This window comes from Sciurus carolinensis, chromosome 3 (genome assembly GCF_902686445.1).
Source record: "Sciurus carolinensis chromosome 3, mSciCar1.2, whole genome shotgun sequence".
In the NCBI taxonomy this organism is placed as follows: Eukaryota; Metazoa; Chordata; class Mammalia; order Rodentia; family Sciuridae; genus Sciurus; species Sciurus carolinensis.
Genome location: NC_062215.1, coordinates 25,953,185 through 25,975,102, shown reverse-complemented (window position 1 = coordinate 25,975,102; position 21,918 = coordinate 25,953,185). Strand labels below are relative to the sequence as shown.

At 56.7% G+C, this 21,918-nt stretch overlaps 1 protein-coding gene across 1 annotated transcript; it reads left to right on the top strand.

Annotated features, from left to right (window-relative positions):
- The first annotated feature begins 1,416 nt into the window (after positions 1 to 1,416).
- Col1a1 (collagen type I alpha 1 chain) lies at positions 1,417 to 18,855 on the top strand. Its single transcript, XM_047544330.1, has 51 exons — positions 1,417 to 1,641; positions 3,152 to 3,346; positions 3,460 to 3,494; positions 3,593 to 3,628; positions 3,718 to 3,819; positions 4,589 to 4,657; positions 4,897 to 4,941; positions 5,102 to 5,155; positions 5,293 to 5,346; positions 5,892 to 5,945; positions 6,045 to 6,098; positions 6,419 to 6,472; positions 6,570 to 6,614; positions 6,728 to 6,781; positions 6,897 to 6,941; positions 7,093 to 7,146; positions 7,416 to 7,514; positions 7,602 to 7,646; positions 7,746 to 7,844; positions 7,951 to 8,004; positions 8,178 to 8,285; positions 8,369 to 8,422; positions 8,672 to 8,770; positions 8,908 to 8,961; positions 9,055 to 9,153; positions 9,967 to 10,020; positions 10,229 to 10,282; positions 10,371 to 10,424; positions 10,524 to 10,577; positions 11,031 to 11,075; positions 11,169 to 11,267; positions 11,482 to 11,589; positions 11,994 to 12,101; positions 12,291 to 12,344; positions 12,486 to 12,539; positions 12,776 to 12,883; positions 12,972 to 13,025; positions 13,127 to 13,180; positions 13,315 to 13,476; positions 13,577 to 13,684; positions 13,833 to 13,940; positions 14,040 to 14,093; positions 14,204 to 14,311; positions 14,634 to 14,687; positions 14,777 to 14,884; positions 15,238 to 15,291; positions 15,634 to 15,741; positions 15,833 to 16,112; positions 16,221 to 16,411; positions 16,947 to 17,189; positions 17,314 to 18,855. Exons 1-51 carry the CDS (start codon positions 1,539 to 1,541, stop codon positions 17,458 to 17,460), a joined length of 4,389 nt encoding a protein of 1,462 aa, XP_047400286.1. The 5' UTR covers positions 1,417 to 1,538; the 3' UTR covers positions 17,461 to 18,855.
- Positions 18,856 to 21,918: the final 3,063 nt, after the last annotated feature.

Here is a 21,918-nt window from a genome sequence, read left to right as displayed (position 1 = left end):
GAAGAAAGGATGCTGACTTCTAGAGACATCTTCCCCAAATATAGGTTCTTGTTCTCAGGGTCCTCGCTTCCTTTCAGGGTACAAATGATCCTCTCCTGACTCTAGGGGCAGAGAGAAATGGCCAGAGCTTTAGGAAAGCGGTGAAGCAGTGAGAAGTAACCTCCAAAATAAGATTATTCAACCTCCCCTGCACCTCCATCTCAAGCCCTAAAGGCAACATTCCCCAGACACCCAAATCCTCCTATGTGTCCCCAACCCCAAGTCCAGGTACTTCCAGAGAAGGGACTTTATGCAGCTTCTAGGACACGTTCCCTGCTTTCCCTCCACTCGGGTTCTCTCTGGATTGACTGTGCTGGGTAGACACATTTCTAATCAGCCTCTGGCCACCATCATGGCAGACACAAGACCCTTTCCTAAGTCACCAATGATCCCAGGCCCATTCATACATTTATACCAGGCCCCTCATACTCATCCCCCAGTTCTGGGGAGGAGAGGATGGGGAGTGAGTTGTAAGGGGTTGCAAAGCCTGCTGCATACCTCTGAGCCCCCAGCACTCCCCCACCCCTACCCTGCTGCCCTGCCCCATCACCCAACACCAAACTTCCTTCTGGAGAGACAGCCAAGTTTCTCACCCTGAACCTCAGCCTCTCCACCCCATTCCACCCCATCATGCCTGGGGAAGGGAGGACAGCTCCTGAGTCTGTCTCCAAGCCTGGCAGAACTGACACTCTATAAATAAATAAATAAATGTAAAAACATTTTTTAAAAAATACCTTACCGGCGTCCCCTCCAAGTATCTGATTCTTAATGTCTATAAAGGAATGTCTAGTTTGTTCCTCAAATATTCCTAGCTTCCATTCCCCAGACACACCGGGAGATAGCCCCCAAACCAGCCCATATTTTGAATTCCCTGTTTCTTCTGTTCTGGAGAGGCCCTGAGCTGGTCACTTTAGACCCCTTCCTTAGCTCTTGCCAAGGCTTTCAGGAGAGTGAATGAGGCGTGGTCAGGAGGACCTTCTCCTAACGACCCCCAACCCTTCCACCTTTGGAAGCCTCCCCACTCAGTTTTCCAGTTCCACTTCCTCCAGATTGGAGGTCCGGGAAGAAAGGGCAAGGGGCATCCCTACCCACTCTTTAGCCCACACTCTACTGAGGACCCAGCGACACTCCAGCGGCAGCACCTCTGGCCCAGGCTGGGCTGGGGGGCTGGGGAGGCAGAGCTGCAAAGGGGGGAGACGTCGGGTGGACTCCCTTCCCTTCCTTTCCCTTCTCCTCCCCCTCTCCATTCCAAATTGGGGGCCGGGCCAGGCGGCTCTGATTGGCTGGGGGACGGGCGGCCGGCTCCCCCTCTCTAAGGGGCAGGGTTCCTCCCAGTGCTCCATCAGGACCGTATAAAAGGGGCCCGGGCCAGTTGTCGGAGCAGACGGGAGTTTCTCCTCGGGGTCGGAGCAGGAGGCACGCGGAGTGTGAGGCCACGCATGAGCCGACGCTAACCCCCCACCCCAGCCGCAAAGAGTCTACATGTCTAGGGTCTAGACATGTTCAGCTTTGTGGACCTCCGGCTCCTGCTCCTCTTAGCGGCCACCGCCCTCCTGACGCACGGCCAAACGGAAGGCCAGGTCAATGACCAAGAGGGAGACAGTAAGTTTCAAACTTTTGGGAGTCCAGGGCTACTTGGTATCGCGCCCTAATCTTGGTCCAGGGGACCAAGGCTTAAACAGAGACTCGGGATGCTACGGAGACCCAGAGATGGAAAGGAGATGGCGGGGGCTCTTCTTCGGCACCCTGGGAGAAGAGGGACTTTACCGTGGGGTGGAAGTTGTGATGAACACCTCCCAGGAGTGGGAAGTGAGAATACAGCGCGTTGTGAGATGGTACAGGAGGAAATCCCGAGCGTGCACTGTGGAGCACAACGGGGAAAGTGGGGATCTGGGCGCGGGTACGGGCGGAGCACGTCGAAGATGGGGAAGATGGGTTAGGGATGCCGAACTAGGGTTTGGAGCCCAAGATGTAAGAGCGGTCAGGAAGGCTGTGGGATGATTCATAAGGAAAGATTGTTTGCCTCTGTACAGGCTAGACAGTTTTCCTGGGACCGCGGGGGTGCTGGGCTGCGGGGGGATGGGACGCGCGGAGTGGGCGGGTTGGAGGACAGAAAGTTTGGCGCGGACTTGGCAGGGCGGTGTCCTTGCGCCCCCTGCTGATCAACCCTGAGCGCTGCGCTTCTTGGTCCCGCACTTTCTGGCGCGGGAGCTGGAGCTGTTAGAAACTGGGTTACTGCCGGGCGTAGACCCCAGTTCTAGAACTGGAAAATAAAGTCAGGGATGGGGTAACCCCTGCTACTAGAACAAGTAGCCAGTCCAGGGAAATTGGCCCCTCCCCTTTCCCTTTGCTTAGCGTTGCCCGCCACCTAGTGACCGTCTGAATAGATGCTAGCGCGATGGGCTTGGCTAATTTCTTTATTTGAGGTCTTTGGGTTCTTAGGCTAAAGAGTGACCCGGAAGCACTGGTTCGCTTGGGGAGGGGGTTGTTGAGGCCAGTCCCGAAAGCAAGCTTTTAAGATGTTTGAATACTGGAGGTTAGGATGTATGCTACTTTAGGGGGAACTTTTCAAGTCTCTGGGCGGGACGCCACTAAAATTCGCCCCTCCCTACTCTAGCTCCGCCTACGCCATCCCACCTGCCCAAGGAATGGGGTGGAATGAGAGCTGAACCTCCCTTCTCTCCGCCCACCCCCTCCTCTGGTCTCCACGCCAAACCACTCCCCATAGCCTGCCCTCTGGATGGGGCCCCAACTACCCCCCCCCCCCATGGCTTTTTATTTCACTTGGCTTCAGCGCCCGTGGGCTGAGGTTGGAGTTGGAAGCAACCCCGGCTTAGAACTTTGTTTAAATTCCTGAGAACTGGGAAGAGTTACAGCCGCCCTGGCCGGGGGCCTCGCGCTGTCACCGACGCTGATATGGAGCATCCGAGCTTTTAAGAACCTGGGAGACAGTGGGGGGGGGGGGGGGGAGGAGAAGGAGGCGGAAAGTGAAAAATCGAAATGTGTCTCTTAGAGGGAACGAGCGGGTAGGGCTGGGGTCCCTGGTGGCCCGAGAAGAGAGGCGCGGGTCTCGGGTGCCGCTGACCGCCCGCGTCTTCTCCTGCTCGTCCAGTCCCAGGAGTCGACTGCGTACAGAATGGCCTCAGGCGCGCTCATAACGACGTATGGAAACCCGAGCCCTGCCAGATCTGTCTGTGCCACAACGGCGAAGTGATGTGCGATGAAGTGGTCTGTACTGACAACGCCAACTGTCCCGGCGCTAAAATCCCCCCTGGCGAGTGCTGTCCCGTCTGCCCCGACGGCGCCGGTATGTTTCAGGCGCTGGCCTGGGGGAGGTTCGGCTCACCCTGCTTCTCGGAGGCCTTTGCCACCGGGAGCATCGTTAGCAAACCGCCTCTAACTGTGCCTCTTCTCCCCCAGCATCACCTACGGACCAAGACCCCACAGGAGTCGAGGTAATCCTGGGCCCTCTTCTGCTGCCATCAAGTCCAGAACCCCTCACTGTCCTCCCTTCTCTAACCGGTCTCTTGTTTCTTCTCTCCCAACCTCACAGGGACCCAAGGGAGACACTGGCCCCCGCGGCCCAAGGGTAAGCAGTGCATTTTCTGGGCCTTGGGAGACTGGAGTGGGCGTGGCTCCCGCCGGCGCTCACCCCGGCCCCTCCCTCTCCCTTTACAGGGACCCGCAGGCCCCCCTGGACGAGATGGCATCCCTGGACAGCCTGGACTTCCCGGGCCTCCCGGACCCCCTGGACCTCCTGGACCCCCTGGCCTCGGAGGAGTAAGTGGAGAATCGCGACTCCCCCGGAAGGCCACATGTGCCCCCTCTCCTAGTACTTTTTTGCTGTTGTCGTTGGCAGATGGCATAATTTTATGTTTTTGAAATAACCTCAAACTCACAGAAAAATTGCAAGGATAGTGCAGAGAGTTTTCACCTGTCACACTTAGCCACATGTGCTTCATCAATTTCCGTTTATGCATGATGTCATTATATATTTCCTGAACCATTTGAGAATAATTTGTTGATATGATGTCCCTTTGCTTCCAAATATTTCAGAGCTGTTTTCTAAAAACAAGAACGTTTTCTTATGTGACCATAGCACAATGATTAAATTTAACATTGATCCAAACTGATTATCAAATACACAGTCCAAATTTCACCAATAATGTCCTTTATAGCATATTTTTTTCTGATCCAGGATCATGAATTGCATTTAATTGTCATGTCTCTTTAATTCCCATGAGTGTAAACTATTCCTGAGACTCTGTCTTTTGTAACACTGCGTAACACTGCAAGTTTTTAAAGAGTTTAGTTGTTTTCTAAAGGCCAGTAATTTTGTTAACCCGTCCCCCAATTTGGTATTGTATCATTAGATTACATTCAGGCGACTCGTTTCTGGCAGGAAAATCTCACACACCATGTTGTTGTCTGTCAGAACATTCCAAGGGGAAGCATGTGTTGTCAGTCTGTCCCATTACTGGAGATATCCTCTGCGTTTCAATTTCCTGTCTTGTGCTAATTTCTCATGCATTCTCTCTTGTTTTTCCAGAACTTTGCTCCCCAAATGTCTTATGGCTATGATGAAAAATCAGCTGGAGTTTCCGTGCCTGGCCCCATGGTGAGCCACCAGGGGGAGTAGAGATGACAGAAGAAGATGGAGATCCAGAGATGGGCCAGTGATGGGCGGACATATGGGGGTGACCTAGAAAACTTGGGAAGTAAAAGCCACCTTTGGGACCTCAGAGTCTAGAGAGGATGCATGACAACTGTGCTCTCAAAGGGACAAAAGGGGGATAGCAAGGCTTCTTCCATGTGTGTTTTCCCATCGAAGTTTCACCATGGCCCCCTTTCTTCTAGGGTCCCTCTGGTCCTCGTGGTCTCCCTGGCCCCCCTGGTGCACCTGTGAGTATCCAGGAGATCTTCATGTTCCATCTTGGGCTTTGACTGTTGGAGGGAAGATTGGGATGAGGGCGAGAAGGGACTCAGAGAGTTCTTGGGGACATGGGGACAGTTTGGCAGACACCTGCCTTTCTGACCCCACCCCTCTCTCCTTGTTCTCCAGGGTCCCCAAGGTTTCCAAGGCCCCCCTGGTGAGCCCGGCGAGCCTGGAGCCTCAGTAAGCACTCTCCCTGCAGATTCTCCCTTGAAATCTGGGGACCACCTCGTCACCTCCTTCCAATCTGAACCTTCCCCTTCCTTTTTTTTCCCCTTATGCTGAAGATTCTAACCACCTCTCCTTCTATCTCTTAATAGGGTCCCATGGGTCCCCGAGGTCCCCCTGGTGCCCCTGGCAAGAACGGAGATGATGTAAGTAACCCCAGTGAGAAGATGCCATCTGATCCCATGGCCTCCATGAGTTGGGTCCCATAATCTCTCCCAGAATGCCCCCACCACCTCTGTGGCTGATACCAAGAGGAAGAAAGACAAATCCCCCACAACCCTCCTCCGCCATGCCCAGAACTGCTCTCAAACAATGATTTTTACATTTTAATGATGCTTTTCCCTCCCCAACCACCTTAAAGGGATCCCAAACCCCATCCCTCCAATTTTCTCAGGTTTAAGTGCTCTGGGTGCAAAGAAGATGAGATTAAAATGCTGGTGGCAGAAAAAAAAAACACACACACCACACAAGAAAGTCCTCTGGAGGGACTCAAATGTCACCAAGAATAAATAAATAGATAGATAAATAAATAAATAAATGGGAGGTTTCATGGTAGATCTAAACTGAGCTCTAGATTCAAAGAAAGCTTCTGGGCCCCTACACCTGACCTTCAGCAATCCCAAGAACCCTGAGCCCTTCCACACTTTCCCAGCGCGGGGACAGGGCCTGATGGTCTTTTCTCTCCCTCCAGGGCGAAGCTGGCAAACCTGGTCGTCCTGGTGAGCGTGGACCTCCTGGGCCTCAGGTGAGAAGCGGGTGCGGCCGGGCCCGTCCACTTGGCTGCATCTATGCTTAACTGTGTGCTAATGGTTTTTCCTCGCCCTCCTTTGCTTTTTCTCTCCAGGGTGCTCGTGGATTGCCTGGAACAGCTGGCCTCCCTGGAATGAAGGGACACAGAGTAAGTCCCCTTTGCGTCATCTCAGCTCCCAAAGTCCTGGGCTGCCCCTTCCCCAACAGATCTTGGTGGGCGTCTTGGTGGGTGGCAGCTACAGAAATCCCAAGGATGTGGGGGTAGACACCTGAAAGAATTTCCTTCCTTGGGAATGGAATCCCAGTAAAGGAACTGGAGGAATCTTGAGCCAGCTGGGGTTTAGTCTAGCTCAGAGACAGGGGCATGGCTCTGGTGGCCTCCTGAGGCTCCTTCTCAGATCTGGGTGGGTGTCAAGGTGGTCTCCCTCCTCCACAGGCTCTCAAGTTTGTCCCTCTTTCCTATATTAGGGTTTTAGTGGTTTGGATGGTGCCAAGGGAGATGCTGGTCCTGCTGGTCCCAAGGTAAGAGGCTGTGGGAATGTCCTGGTCCTCAGCCCCCCCCCCCCCGCCCCTCAATCCTACCATGCATGAATTCCTCACTCTATTCTCTGTCCTGTAGGGTGAGCCTGGCAGCCCTGGTGAAAACGGAGCTCCTGGCCAGATGGTGAGTATGTCCAGTTCTCCAGGGAGGAGGAGCTGGGTACTGGCGCAAGATGGAGGCTTGGGGGAAAGAGGTTGTCTCCGATCTCACGTGACTTCTCTTGGTTTGGTGGTTAGGGCCCCCGTGGTCTGCCTGGTGAGAGAGGTCGCCCTGGAGCCCCTGGCCCTGCTGTAAGTATGCCTGGACTCTTGGGGAATCTCTGGGCTCTGGACAGGGTTACCCCAAACCTGCAAGAACTGGCCAGCACTCAGCGGACATAACTGGGGCTTCCCCTCTCTCTTGCAGGGTGCACGTGGAAATGATGGTGCTACTGGTGCTGCTGGTCCCCCTGTGAGTATGGCCCTTGGACTTCCGGGCCTGGGAGCGGGGAGGGTCTCAGCGTTGGCTCTTGGGACTGCACCCACCGGGGGCCATGATGTGCCTTCTGTCCCAGGATGTGCCTTGCATCCAACTCTTGCTAATGTCTCCATTTCATTCACAGGGTCCCACTGGTCCCGCTGGTCCTCCTGGCTTCCCTGGTGCTGTTGGTGCTAAGGTGAGACCCCTGTTCTCTTCCGAACATGATTCGCACTAGCCAGGGGATGGGTGGCTCCCTGCTCCCCACACCAGGGGATCCAGAGTGGCAAGAGAGAAACCCAATACCAACACCGTTGTGCTGGGGTCCCATTCTCAGATCCTAGAGTCCTCATTCTTGGTCTCCTATCCGTCTCTCCTTCCCCTGCCCCACTGCCCACCTCCCCACCACCTAGAGGTAAGGTTGGGTTCTCCTACATGGTTTCTGACATAACCTTTCCTCTGATCCAGGGTGAAGCTGGTCCCCAAGGAGCCCGAGGCTCTGAAGGTCCCCAGGGTGTTCGTGGTGAGCCCGGCCCCCCTGGCCCTGCTGGTGCTGCTGGCCCTGCTGTAAGTGTCACCTCTTAGTGTCCCCTGTGCCACTTGCCAACCTTAGAGCCCTTTCCTGTCGCTCACCCTCCTTTCTCTGTGCCACAGGGAAACCCTGGTGCTGATGGACAACCTGGTGCTAAAGGTGCCAACGTAAGTATCCTGCCAGGTCTCAGTCCTCCCCTGATGCCCACCTCCCGCCTGCCTTTGCCCTCCAACCCTTTACTCAACTCTCCGTCCTGCCTCTCACAGGGTGCTCCCGGTATTGCTGGCGCTCCTGGCTTCCCTGGTGCCCGAGGCCCCTCTGGACCCCAGGGCCCCAGCGGTCCTCCTGGTCCCAAGGGTAACAGCGTAAGTACAAACCTCTCCCGTGCACTGGCTCCAGAGCGCCCCATGCGGGCAGCATGAAGATGTGCGCCCCCTGGTCCTCGGCTCATCCTCTCCTTCTGCCACACAGGGTGAACCTGGTGCTCCCGGCCACAAAGGAGACACCGGTGCCAAAGGAGAACCCGTAAGTCCCACACCGACACTCCTGCCCTGGGAACCCTTGAGGGAGGTCCAGGCAGGACGGGATGACCCTCGTCTATTGGGGAGGCCCCCGTGCTGGAGGCCCAGCCTCAGGCAGCCTCCGGGATTGGCACCAGGATGGCCCCTCACCAACGCCGCCTTCTCTGCCTGCTCCAGGGCCCCGCTGGTGTTCAAGGACCCCCTGGCCCTGCTGGAGAAGAAGGAAAACGAGGAGCCCGAGGTGAACCCGGACCTACCGGCCTTCCCGGACCCCCTGGCGAGCGTGTGAGTGCCCCCCCACCGCCCTCAGTGCCCACTGGTGCCCTAGACTATGTTTCCGGGCTCACTGGCCTCTTCTCCTTCTGCAGGGTGGACCTGGTAGCCGTGGTTTCCCTGGTGCAGATGGCGTTGCTGGTCCCAAGGTAACCTCTCTTCATGGCTGGGAGGCTGACCACCACCCACCATGGTCATGAGCTCCCTGCTGTGGCTGCGGATGTGTATCTCCTCCTTTCTCTTCACATCGAGCCTCACTTTGGTGCCACATCCCATCCAATGTCCCTCAAAGCCCACCTGAACCAGCTGCCCACCCCTTTGAAAGGAAGTATCCGCTGGCTCATGGGAACCAGACCCAGCTCAAGACCTCATGCTTCCTGTGACTTCCTCCCAACCAGGGTCCCGCTGGTGAACGTGGTTCTCCTGGCCCTGCTGGTCCCAAAGGTTCTCCTGGTGAAGCTGGTCGCCCTGGTGAAGCTGGCCTACCTGGTGCCAAGGTGAGACCCCAGCCCTCCAGCCCAGCTCAGCCAGGACCCTGCCCTCTGTGGGGTCCAGGATAAGCACTCTGGAAGGGCCCCCTGGCTGGCCCTCGGTGTCCTTCCTCCCACCATTCACGCCTCTGTGTTCCCACTAGGGTCTGACTGGAAGCCCTGGCAGCCCTGGTCCTGATGGCAAAACTGGCCCCCCTGTAAGTATGTCTCCCTGAGCTCGCTGCCCACCTCCACCCTCCTGTCTGCCTCCCTTCTGTCCTCACCACCACTGTCACGCTTTCCACCCTCAGGGTCCTGCTGGTCAAGATGGTCGTCCCGGACCCCCAGGTCCCCCCGGTGCCCGTGGTCAGGCTGGCGTGATGGGATTCCCCGGACCTAAAGGTGCTGCTGTAAGTATTCAGTGAGGAGCAATGCAGAGCCAGGGTCAGGAGGCAAGAGCCCTGGACTCTGGGCCCAGCTCTGATGACTTGCTGTGTGACCTCGAGTCACTCATTGCCCCTTTCTGGGCCTAGTCTCCCCATCCACAAAATGAAAAACTTCTCCTGGCACCATGATCATGGCTCTGTCCCTGGAGATAAGTATTATTGATGCCTCACTCCACAGATAGCATGGGCCTTTTAGGATAGTGACCCCCGAATTTGATGTTTTATTTTGAGGTTCAAAAGGAGATCCCGGAGGAGGTAAAAGTCCTTCGAAGTTCAGTTCACAGCAGGCATAGAGCAGGGAGAAGGAAGGAGAAGGGGGCGAGGGAGGGGGCTGAAAGGGCATCTGGTCAGGGGTGCAGGGAGCTAATGGACCAAGTACTAAAAGCCAGCACTCCCCAGAAACTGCAGCTTGTAAACAGAGCCTGCCTTTGGCCTTTAAAAAAAAAAAAAAAAAAAAAAAAAAAAATATATATATATATATATATATATATATATATATATATACACCCTTAAAAAAGATTCCAAGCTGGGTGCATGGCACATACCTTTAATCTCAGTGGCTGGGGAGGCTGAGGCAGAAGGATCACAAGTTCAAAGATAGCCTCAGCAGTTTAGTGCGACCCTGTCTCAAAATAAAATATAAAAAGGACTGGAGATGTGGCTCAGTAGTTAAGCGCCCTTGGGTTCAATCCCTGATACAAAAAGAAAAAATTTCCGTGAATGCAGGAGACCCAGTTTCACCTCCCTGGGCCTCAACTCTGACCCTCTTCTGCACAGGGAGAGCCTGGCAAAGCTGGAGAGCGTGGTGTTCCCGGACCCCCTGGCGCTGTTGTGAGTATCTCCCCTCAGCCCCTAGCTCCTTCCCATCCTGCCCCTCCCCACAGGAGGGATGCAGAAGTCTCCACCGGCCACCAGTCACCTGGCCCTCAGGAGCCCCTAGGGAGACTATGTCTGGGAGCCCCGGGCCCTGCCCACTGCCCACTGCCCACTGCACCCCTTCCAGCCGCTGCCACCTGAGTCCTTTACTTTCTCCCCACAGGGTCCTGCTGGCAAAGATGGAGAAGCTGGAGCTCAGGGACCCCCCGGCCCTGCTGTAAGTGACTGGGAGGCCTCAGGAGGGACAAGGGAGACCCCTGCCTCTCCTCAGCCTTCCCACGACCACGGCATTCTCTCCATGACAGGGTCCCGCTGGTGAGAGAGGTGAACAAGGTCCTGCTGGCTCCCCTGGATTCCAGGTAAGGCCACATGGCTGTCAGGGTGTTTGGCAAGGGGTCCTCTTTGTTCTTTGCCAGATTCTAAACCTTCTTCTTCCCTCTCCCATTTCCCACTTACAGGGTCTCCCTGGTCCCGCTGGTCCTCCTGGTGAAGCAGGCAAACCTGGTGAACAGGTAAGTAGTAGCAACCAACCAGAGGCATGAGGAAGGCAGAAAATACAGAAGAATAGGCCACAGCCCCTAGCTAAATCAGATGACCAGCAACTAGAGGAATTAAGATTAGACCCCCAGAAGAACTTCCTATCGTGAAGGGAGCTACACAGAGGGAGGCCAGTGCTGTAGGATATGATCTGGAAGGAGCTGCGTGACTCCTAGGCTGAGTGACATTTTTAGTGAGCTGCTGGAATACTCTGACTTTCCCTCAAGCCTTCTGATTGTAAGTCTGGGAGGTCTTTGACAAATCTTGAGGAGTAGAGAGACTGTTTGGAAAAATCTGTTTCATGCTAAGATGTTCATCTCTACTCGTGGGTCCCAAGGGCCAGGTTCCAGGAACAAGGGCAGGAGTTCTTTCTTGTGGGGAGGACCCTGGTGGGTGTTTCTCACTGTCACACTCCCTCTCACCCCCAGGGTGTTCCTGGAGATCTTGGTGCCCCCGGTCCCTCTGGAGCAAGAGTGAGTAGAATCCCTCCCACTTCTTCCACCGTGATGCCCTGGGGGGGGGCCTGTCTCGGGAGCAGCCGTCTCATGGCCTTCCCTCCCCTCTAGGGCGAGAGAGGTTTCCCTGGTGAACGTGGCGTGCAAGGTCCCCCTGGTCCTGCTGGTCCCCGTGGGTCCAACGGTGCTCCTGGCAACGATGGTGCCAAGGTAAGGCAGTGCTGGGAGTGAGATGTGGGAGGGCAGGGGTGGAGACCAGGAGGGCGCTGTGTGCCACCTGTCTCAGCTCGGAGGCTTTCCTCTTAGCTGACACCTGTCATTGGCCTCAGGACCAAACCTGGGAGATGCCAAGAGCAGGCCCCGGGGCTTTGACCCACTCTGGGGGCCCCGGGGTCTCACTCTGGTCTTCTCGGTTGCCACATAGGGTGATGCTGGTGCTCCCGGAGCTCCTGGTAGCCAGGGCGCCCCTGGTCTTCAGGGAATGCCTGGCGAACGTGGTGCAGCTGGTCTTCCAGGCCCCAAGGGAGACAGAGTAAGTTCACCCTTCCCCTCCTCGTGGGTCTCGTGGCTCCCAGGTCTCTCTCTGCTTTGGATCCCTCGGCCTCTCCCCTTCTCCTGGGCTCTTTCCCTCTTATCCTGAATTCTCCCTTCATCCCCTCACTCTCCGTTACTGGAAGATGCTCTGACTGTGGTCCTGTCCCTTTTCCCCATGAGTGACCATAGTGATGAGGGGGGACATCTCCTCAATGGAGGCTTCCTGGTTCGTCCCCTGCACAGTCAGGCACCTCTTCACCCACATTCCACCCAGATCCCGGTCAGACACCTTTCCCCTTAGCGCAGGCAGAGTGAGGCAGAGCTGGCAAGGGCCTCTCGAGGGCTCCTGGACAAAAGCAAAACACCCCACACTGGAAGTCTCAGGCTCTTCTCTATCTTTAGGGTGATGCTGGTCCCAAAGGTGCTGATGGTTCTCCTGGCAAAGATGGCGTCCGTGGTCTGACTGGTCCCATTGGTCCTCCTGGTCCCGCTGGTGCTCCTGGTGACAAGGTGAGTGGCCACCTTCCCATCTTCTTTCCTAACACAGAACTTCCGCCACAAGCCCGGCGGTAGACAGGTCCTGCTGTACCAGGTTAGTGACCTAGGAAGTTAGCAGCAGGGAGAGGCTCTCCTGGACTCATCTGCCAGGAGTATCCAGCATGGCCTGCTGACCGTGAGCCTCTTGTCTCTCCCTCTCAGGGTGAAACTGGTCCCAGTGGCCCTGCTGGTCCCACCGGAGCCCGTGGCGCCCCTGTAAGTATAGAAGCACCTGTTGAGACCCACACTCAACTGCCTCCTGCCTTCTTTTTGTCCCTCTTCCCTGTCCCTTCCCTTTCTCACTTTCCACCTATCCCGATGTCATGGCATCTTCCCAACTTGTTCCTTTTCTTCTAGGGAGACCGTGGTGAGCCTGGTCCCCCTGGTCCTGCTGGCTTCGCTGGCCCCCCTGTAAGTATGGAGACCCCCTTCATTTTCCATCACTAACTGGGACATGGATCAGGAGACCCTGGGGGACTGAATGAGGACAGAGCTGTCAGCCCGAGTCAGGGGAGAAAGGCGGGAGGGATTGCCTCCCACCCAAGCCTCTCCCTATCTTTAGTCGCTGCCCCTCCCCCAGCCCAGAGGGCCCTCCCGGCACCCCTGCGGCTGTATCTTCTCTCCTCACCTCTCTCCCTCCTCCCCAGGGTGCTGATGGTCAACCTGGTGCTAAAGGCGAACCTGGTGATGCTGGTGCTAAAGGCGATGCTGGTCCTCCTGGCCCTGCTGGCCCTGCCGGCCCCCCTGGACCCATTGTGAGTATTTTACCCTCTGCTAGTCAAGCTGCCAGCAGCGCTGGACCCAGAGCCAGCCTGGGCCTCACACCTCTGCTCTTTCCTGCAGGGTAACGTTGGTGCTCCTGGACCCAAAGGTGCTCGTGGCAGCGCTGGTCCTCCTGTGAGTACCACCAGCCCTCTGTGGGGCCTCCCCAGGGACAAGCTTCAGAGGGGCTGGGCCGGTGCGTCGGCTCTTCTGACTGCTGTGTTCTCTCCTGCCAGGGTGCTACTGGTTTCCCTGGTGCTGCTGGCCGAGTCGGTCCCCCCGGCCCCTCTGTGAGTATCTGTGTGGAGTCTGCTCCTCTGCGTCCGGGGTGGCAGGCACACGTCAGGAGGATGGTGAGCCCACCTGAGGCCTCTCTGATGCTTCAGACGTCACTCGAGTGTGTTCCCCTCTTGTCCTCATTCAGGGAAATGCTGGACCCCCTGGCCCTCCTGGCCCTGCTGGCAAAGAAGGCGGCAAAGGTCCCCGTGGTGAGACTGGCCCTGCTGGACGTCCTGGTGAAGTTGGTCCCCCTGGTCCCCCTGGCCCTGCTGGTGAAAAAGGATCCCCTGGTGCTGACGGACCTGCTGTGAGTGCCAGCTCAGATCTCTGAAGCTCTGGAGGTGTCCAGGCTGGGGAGTGGGCCCTGTGTCTCCGTGAGGCACCTCACCCACCTCCGCCTCCCACAGGGCGCTCCTGGTACCCCTGGACCTCAGGGTATTGCTGGACAGCGTGGTGTGGTTGGCCTGCCCGGTCAAAGAGGAGAAAGAGGCTTCCCTGGTCTTCCTGGCCCCTCTGTAAGTGCCCCCTTATCTTGGGATCCCCAAGAAGAACCATCGTAGGACTTGAAGGGTGCAGATGGGTGGGGCATCAAGGAGGACAGAGCTGAAGGAGGCAGTCTGTCCCCACACCCTGTGTCTGGCCTGACTCTTTCCTGTGTCTTAGGGTGAGCCCGGCAAGCAAGGTCCTTCTGGAGCAAGTGGTGAACGTGGTCCCCCTGGTCCCATGGGCCCCCCTGGATTAGCTGGACCCCCTGGCGAATCTGGACGTGAGGTGAGTCCCTAGCCCCTGAGCCAGTGCCCACAGCAGGGCCTCGTGGGTCTGTCCTGAGCTTTCCTCCTGGTGGACTCACTCTCTCCCCTCTCTCTTCAGGGAGCTCCTGGTGCTGAAGGTTCCCCTGGACGAGATGGCTCTCCTGGCCCCAAGGTAAGAGAGCCACGCTCCAGGGCTGCAGCCCCGCCTGCCACAGACCCTCCCAGTCTGGCCCCTTCATCCTGGCCCCGGGGCTGACCACACTCCCTGTCCTCCCCTCCTAGGGTGACCGTGGTGAGACTGGCCCTGCTGGACCCCCTGGTGCTCCCGGTGCTCCTGGTGCTCCCGGCCCTGTCGGCCCTGCTGGCAAGAGCGGTGATCGTGGTGAGACTGTAAGTAGCTGGGCTGGGCTCAGGCCAGGGGCCCTCCAGGCCTACTTAGAGGCATGGGGATGGACAGGTCTTGTAAGATGTCAGGGTCCTCAGCCTCCCTGGAAAAACTGACCTCGAGGCCCCTCTCCACACAGGACCCCCATGTCCCCAGAGAAATGAGGTTTACCCCAGCTCACATAAAGCCTGGCTCTCGGGGGGTTTATCAGGGAGTCAGGAGAGAGAGCCACAGTGGAGGGATGTGGGTAAAGAGGACCCAGCGGAGGGGAGGTCTCAGCCTCAGCAGCTCCTGGCCAGGATCTAATGCTCTCTCTGCTCTCCCCAGGGTCCTGCTGGTCCTGCTGGTCCCATTGGCCCCGCTGGTGCCCGTGGTCCTGCTGTAAGTATCTGCTGCCAACCTCCATGCCCTTGGAACCCTCAGCACCAACAGAACTTCCACCTGACACCCTGGTGCCTCTTCTCTCCTAGGGACCCCAAGGCCCCCGTGGTGACAAGGGTGAGACAGGAGAACAGGGCGACAGAGGCATCAAGGGTCACCGTGGCTTCTCCGGTCTCCAGGGTCCCCCTGGTCCTCCTGTGAGTATGCCCACCCCCCCCACCAAGGTCCCCACTGCCTTCGAGCCTCCTCGTCATCTGCCCGTGCTTGCTGCGTGATGGTGGGGCAGGAAACATGCGCCTCACTCTCCCCCTCTGGGCAGACATTCTCACTCCTCCCTAGTGAGGACTAAAGGCTGAAGATGTGGGGCATTTCCAGTAGCTTCCCAGAGGGAGAGAGGTGGGAGAGGTGTCGGCCCATGGACAGCCTGGGGCTAGATTTCCAGAAGGCGGAGGGGCCGTGGGCTGCCCACACTGCCCCTCACCTCCCCGGCCGTGCCCAGGGGGCATCTGATGCACACTGGGCCTGAACCTCCCTCGCATCTACCTTTCAGGGCTCCCCTGGTGAACAAGGTCCCTCTGGAGCTTCTGGTCCTGCTGGTCCTCGCGTAAGTCCTGCTTTTCTTTCCTCGGCCTGGAACTCCAGTCCAGACTCACCTCGGGGCCCTTTGCCAGGGACACAGGCATCCCTCAGTTCTCGGGACAGGGAATCGGGGAGGCAAAAGGAGTCCTGAACGGTCTTCTGTAGTGCTCGGCCTCCCTGCTCCTCACTCCTTCCCCCACCTAGTGTTTCCTGGCCTGGCCGTGGAAACCACTGAGGTTAGGGCCAGAGGTGAGACTGGCCCTGCGAGGCCTTGGGAACCAGAGTCAGCAGGGACAGTGGTGGTCTCTTTGGTGGGGTGATCTTGGGTTTTCCGTCTGGTTTTCTGCAACTATATCTCCTGGTGCAGGGTCCCCCTGGCTCTGCTGGTGCTCCTGGCAAGGATGGACTCAACGGTCTTCCGGGCCCCATCGGTCCCCCTGGTCCTCGCGGTCGCACTGGTGATGCCGGTCCTGTTGTAAGTAGCCCCACCCTCTCTGCCTCCTGGCTCTCTATCCCCAAGAGCACCAGGACACGGGTGATCCCTGCTCTCTTCTGTTTCTGTGCAGGGTCCCCCAGGCCCTCCTGGACCCCCTGGTCCCCCTGGTCCTCCCAGCGGTGGTTTCGACTTCAGCTTCCTGCCCCAGCCACCTCAAGAGAAGGCTGGCGATGGCCGCTACTACCGGGCCGATGATGCCAACGTGGTCCGTGACCGTGATCTGGAGGTGGACACGACCCTCAAGACCCTGAGCCAGCAGATCGAAAACATCCGCAGCCCCGAAGGCAGCCGCAAGAACCCCGCCCGCACCTGCAGGGACCTCAAGATGTGCCACTCTGACTGGAAGAGCGGTGAGGGCCCGGTCTACCCCTTCCTCCCTTTCCTGCCATGTGTGCCCCTCCTCCCATATGGTGCTGGCCACCCCCCGCCCCTAACTACCTTGTCCTGCCCCACTGCAGGAGAGTACTGGATTGACCCCAACCAAGGCTGCAACCTGGACGCCATTAAGGTCTTCTGCAACATGGAGACAGGTGAAACCTGCGTGTACCCCACTCAGCCCAGCGTGGCCCAGAAGAACTGGTACATCAGCAAGAACCCCAAGGACAAGAGGCACGTCTGGTTCGGCGAGAGCATGACCGGTGGATTCCAGGTGTGTGAGCTGGACCCTAGAACCATTTTTAGGAGATGGGTTAGCCCAGTACTCAGAAGCGGAGAATCCTGGAGTGGCCTAGGGCTTCACGGAGTCTGAGGGACAGAGTTAGACTGGGAGGCTAGAGCTCTGGGTCCTCGACACTGGCTCAGACACAGGGTCCCCTTGGGCAAGTGACATCCCTCTTGACAGAAAAGTTAGTTGGACTGGGAATGGTGTGGTACACCTATAATCCCAGAGACTTGGGTGGCTGAGGCAGGAGGATTCCAAGTTTGAGGACAACTTGGGGAACTTAGCAAGAGCCTGAGTTGGAATGACAAATTTTTAAAAAGGGCTGGGGGCATAAGTCTTGGGTTAAATCTCCAGTTTTTAAAAAGGGCTGGGTGTATATGTTCTTGGTTTCAGTCCCCAGCCCCCCGGGGGGGGGGAGGATGGAGGGAGTTAGTTGGGAATACTCTGGGAGGACTCAGGAGCAGGGAGGCCAGGGACTAGAGGCCCCCATGTGGTCACTCACTGTCTCCCCCACCCCCCGCAGTTCGAGTACGGCAGCGAGGGCTCCGACCCCGCCGATGTGGCCATCCAGCTGACCTTCCTGCGCCTGATGTCCACCGAGGCCTCCCAGAACATCACCTACCACTGCAAGAACAGCGTGGCCTACATGGACCAGCAGACTGGCAACCTCAAGAAGTCCCTGCTCCTCCAGGGCTCCAACGAGATCGAACTCCGGGGCGAGGGCAACAGCCGCTTCACCTACAGCACCATCCACGACGGCTGCACGGTAAGTCCCCAGGCCCTGGCAGGGCCCCGCCGCTCTGGGCCTTGACTTTGGGGCAGGACAGCTCCCCTCAGTCCATCATCCCCCTTGGGTAACAGCCCTCTCCCGTTATCTCCCCTCACCCCAGAGTCACACCGGAGCCTGGGGCAAGACAATCATCGAATACAAAACCACCAAGACCTCCCGCTTGCCCATCATCGATGTGGCCCCCTTGGACATTGGCGCCCCAGACCAGGAATTCGGCATCGACATTGGCCCTGTCTGCTTCGTGTAAACTCCCTCCACCCCAACCTGGCTCCCTCCCACCCGGCCCACTTTCTCCCCACCCTGGAAACAGACAAACAACCCAAACTGAATTCCCCCAAAAGCCAAAAAATGGGAGACAATTTCACATGGACTTTGGAAAATATTTTTTTCCTTGGCATTCATCTCTCAAACTTAGTTTTTATCTTTGACCAACTGAACATGACCAAAAACCAAAAGTGCATTCAACCTTACCAAAGAAAAAAAAAAAAAAAAAAAAAGAATAAATAAATAAATAACTTTTTAAAAAAGGAAGCTTGGTCCACTTGCTTGAAGACCCATGTGGGGGTAAGTCCTTTTCTGCCCATTGGGCTTATGACACCCCAACGCTGCCCTTTCTACTCCTTTCTCCACCCCCTCTTGGGGCCTCTCTTCCACTGCTCCCCAAATCCAAGTCTCCCCCAAAGACACAGAAAACAATGCATTGTCTGCCCAGCAACCAAAGGCAATGCTGAAACATCTAAGTGGCCCCAAGCCCCCAGCCCATTCCACCCAGCACCCCCAAGCCCTGGGGGGACCTGGGGTTCTCAGACTGCCAAAGGAGCCTCACCTTCTGGCATTCCCCCTGTCCTCTGCAGCACACCCCACTTTGTTTTCAAGGGGGCCGTGCGGGGGGAGCCCCCAGCCCCTCACTGGGTTTGGAGGAGAGTCAGGCAGGGCCACGACAGACCAGAAACATCGGTGCCAATCTCCCCATGCGCGCAGGGCTGGGTGGGAGAGATTGTTCTGTTCCTTGTAACTGTGTTGCTGAAAGACTACCTCGTTCTCGTCTTTGTGTCACCGGGGCAACTGTGTGGGGGCGGGGATGGGGGCAGGGTGGCAGCGGCTCCCCATTTTATATCAAAGGTGCTACATCTATGTGATGGGGTGGGGTGGGGAAGGAATCTCTGGTGCTATAGAAGTTGAGATGCCCCCCTAGACCAGCAAATGTTCTTTTTGCTCAGTCTTTGTTTTTATTCTGATTTTTTCCCCCCTTTCCTTCTTTCTCTTTTCCTTTTCTATTTTGTGGATGGGGACTCATGTGAATTTTTTTCTAACGGTGCTATTTAACACGGGGGGAGAGAGGCTGGGCTCCAGCCTGCTGCTCTCCACCCTCTCTCCGCCGGCTTCTGGGTCTGCCGCTCTCTGACCTCTCCCTCCTCTGAAACCCTCCCCTTCTGCAGCTGTGCCCCATCCTCCCCACCTCTCTACTGGTCTGTCCTGCATCCGGGTTTCAGAGCACAACTTCCCAAAGCACAAAGCAGTTTTTCCCTCTAGGGTGGGAGGAAGCAAGAGACTCTGTACCTATTTTGTATGTGTATAATAATTTGAGATGTTTTTAATTATTTTGATTGCTGGAATAAAGCATGTGGAAATGACCCAAACACCTCAGCAGTGGTCTCCTAATTTCCTCCCTGGGAGGGGGGGAGGGCGTGGCCTGGGTGGGGGTGTGGAGCAGGTGGGCTCATCTGCATCCCCTGCCCTTGCTCTCCGCCCACTCCTGCTGGATCCTGCCCTCTGTCTTCCTCTGTTCTGTCTTTCTCATGTCTTAAGCCTTTTTTTCTTTCCTCCTTTTTATTTTTCTCTCTCCTGCAGTCCTCTTTGCATGTTTTCAAATCCTCTTCTTCCCTGCAATGCCGAACAGGTAGCCCCCGCAACCCGCACGCAGCTAGACACACACATGCACGCACACAAGCACGCATGTACGTAAGCACAAACCCCTTCAGATCCTAAGTTGCCAGTCACCAGGCCTCATGCCACCCTCAGCTTGGACACCATCGGCTTTCTATGCTGTGGGCACATTGCAGGGCTGGGCGTGGGGAGGTGCTGCCCGTGGGTACTGGGACAAGTGAGGGGGACATTGGTGCCCCTCTGCAAATCCTTTGCCTGGACAAACATGGAAGGGACACCTGGCCTCTACCCGCTCCTCACCCCAAGGGACCCGCAGTTCAGAACGGGAAAGGGTCTGCTGAGCCTGCCCAGACACCTGGGAGGGGACAGTAGGAAAGGAAGGCTCCTTGCTCAAGGGGACTGTCTCAAAAGAGCCTTCTAGGGACCTTGGAGAGTCTCAGTTAAGATACCTGCAGGTTACTACCCCGGAGGACAGAGGCCCAGCCCCATGGAGAATGGGTGGGCCCTCTTGGTTTTCTGCACACCCAGAACATGAAATGGCAGAGAGCTGGCAGCCTGTAATCATGGTGCCCTACTTCTAACTCTGGCCCTTTTCTTCACTTCTCCTTTTTTGTGCTTTCCCCAAATTCTTGCTTTCTCTTCCTCCTTCTCCCTCCCTCCTCTTTTCCCTTACTCTCTGCCTGCCCCTCCCTGCCCCTGCCTGAGAATCTGAAGGGAAGGTGACCAGCCAGCTCCCCCATGTCAGGGAATGTGAACAGCAGTGTGTGATCAGCAGGGATCAGAAAATCAGAGTTGGAAGCCTGTAGCAAACAGGGTGTTCAGAGATGAGTAACAGGGAGATGACAGCTGCCCCCACCAAACATCCCAAGGCCCAAATCTCAAAGGAAAGAGAAGGCTGACCTGTGTCCTTGCCTCGGGTCTGTAGAGCATGGACAAGTCTGCAGAGCACATCCACCGGCAATACTAATACTGTGTCTATCATTGAAGATTCATGGCCATTAATTATAGCCTTTAATAATTCAACATCAGCACCTCTACCATAGTAGAACAGTGTAAAAACAAAATTAGAAACCTGTCATATACATATAAATGAAGACGTACTGGCATGCAAATTGTCCCGTTGGGAGGATACTATTGAGGGGTTTATCAGTGCATTTACATGGTGACCTCTGCCTGCCTGACACACTGCCCAGGCAACCCCACCTAACTGAACCTTTGGTGCCCAGGACACTTGCTCTCTGGGCCCCTTCCCCATCTGGCCCCATGGGGATCTGAAAACTTCCTGAGCTCAGTATCCAAGGCTCTACCTGGCCAGTACCCACCTGTCCAGGCTCGCTGTTCCCTCTACAGCCCACATCCGTCACACCAGCCAAAAAGGGTGACTGCCATTCCCATATGTGCACCCCTCCACCCACTTTCTGGGTCTTCTGTGCCTGGTGGAACATGATGCTCCTTCTCTCTGCCTGCTCAACCCTCACCCTCCAGGCCAGGCTTAAATGTCCCATTGCCCCTGCCCATTCCCCTGTTCCCGCCCCCGCCCCAGGCTGTGCTTGTCCCTCTGAGCTCCCAGAGATTGCTGCCATACCCATGTCACCACGTTCCAGGCCAGAGGCCAGGTACCTTGTGCAAAATCTGTAGATACTGGGGAGAAGGACTAGTAAGAGTGTGAGAGAGGCGTCCCTCAGGGTGCGTGGGGGCTGTGCACACCTGTGCGCAGCTGTGGCAAGTGGGGAAGAGCAGTGTAAACCGCCCGTGCAGGGGAGCAGCAGGCAATGACGGACAGGTCCTCTACCTGTGCCCCTGGGTTACTGAGCATTTGAAATGTGACTAGTGATCAAGGGATGCAAAACTGACTTTTATTAACTGTAATTAATTTAAACAATTATGTGTGGGTTGGTGGCTACTGAGTTGGGCAGCATAGCTCTAGGTGGACGAGTGACCACGCCTCTTGCTACATGCATGCAGATCTACCTGTGTGTGTGCCCATCTGTGGGCACAGGAACCCTGCATCGGGGCTGTAGAGGTGGCAGGCTCATGTGGCAGCGCCCCACCTTGTGACTCCGTGTCTGCGTCACATGGTATGGGGATGGTGTGTGGTTTCAGTGTGTGTTCAGGACAGGAGGGGAGGGGGACAATGAAGCCATTGTACCACACTCCCAACTCAAACCCTCCTTTCCGCTGACATCACAGCTGCCCTAAATACAGCTGCCAGACCCTGTCCGGGGACCCTCACTGTGCCCTGCGTGGTGGCATGGTGCCTGCTGCTCCCAGCTCTGCTCTGCAGGATTTGCCTTCGTTTTCTCTGTGAGCAGGAAGACTAAGTTCCTATGGATAACTTTCCAGTCAAATCCAGATGGAAAACTCTAGAAAAGAAGGAGACTTCACTTGAATTTTTTACTTTTGCCACCATCCTGGAACCCTGGGTCCCTTTGAAGGCCTGATTCCATCCACTCCTGGCAGGATTTTCTATATCCAGAATCTGGTGGGTTTTCCCTCCTTCTGCCCCCCCCCCCACCCCCCAGCATCTCAACCCTCAGTTTTCCGGGTCCTCTGACTTCCCTAGATATTACAGCTGGGGAGGTAGAGGAGGGGACAGGCCAGGAGGGCTGGCATGGGGAGTGAGGGGCTACATATGGGACAATGTGGGGCTGTTCACAGGGGCACCCACTTGGGGTGGCCTGTGTGATGCTGCGAGGGGGTGAGGCAGGTGCCTCTGATGGTCCCCATTGGGCCTCCTGGTAGGTGCCTGTGAAGGTGAATGTGCCTCACTCGGCCCACCCACGTGTGCCCCTATCCCGGCACCAGGTCCTGCATACAA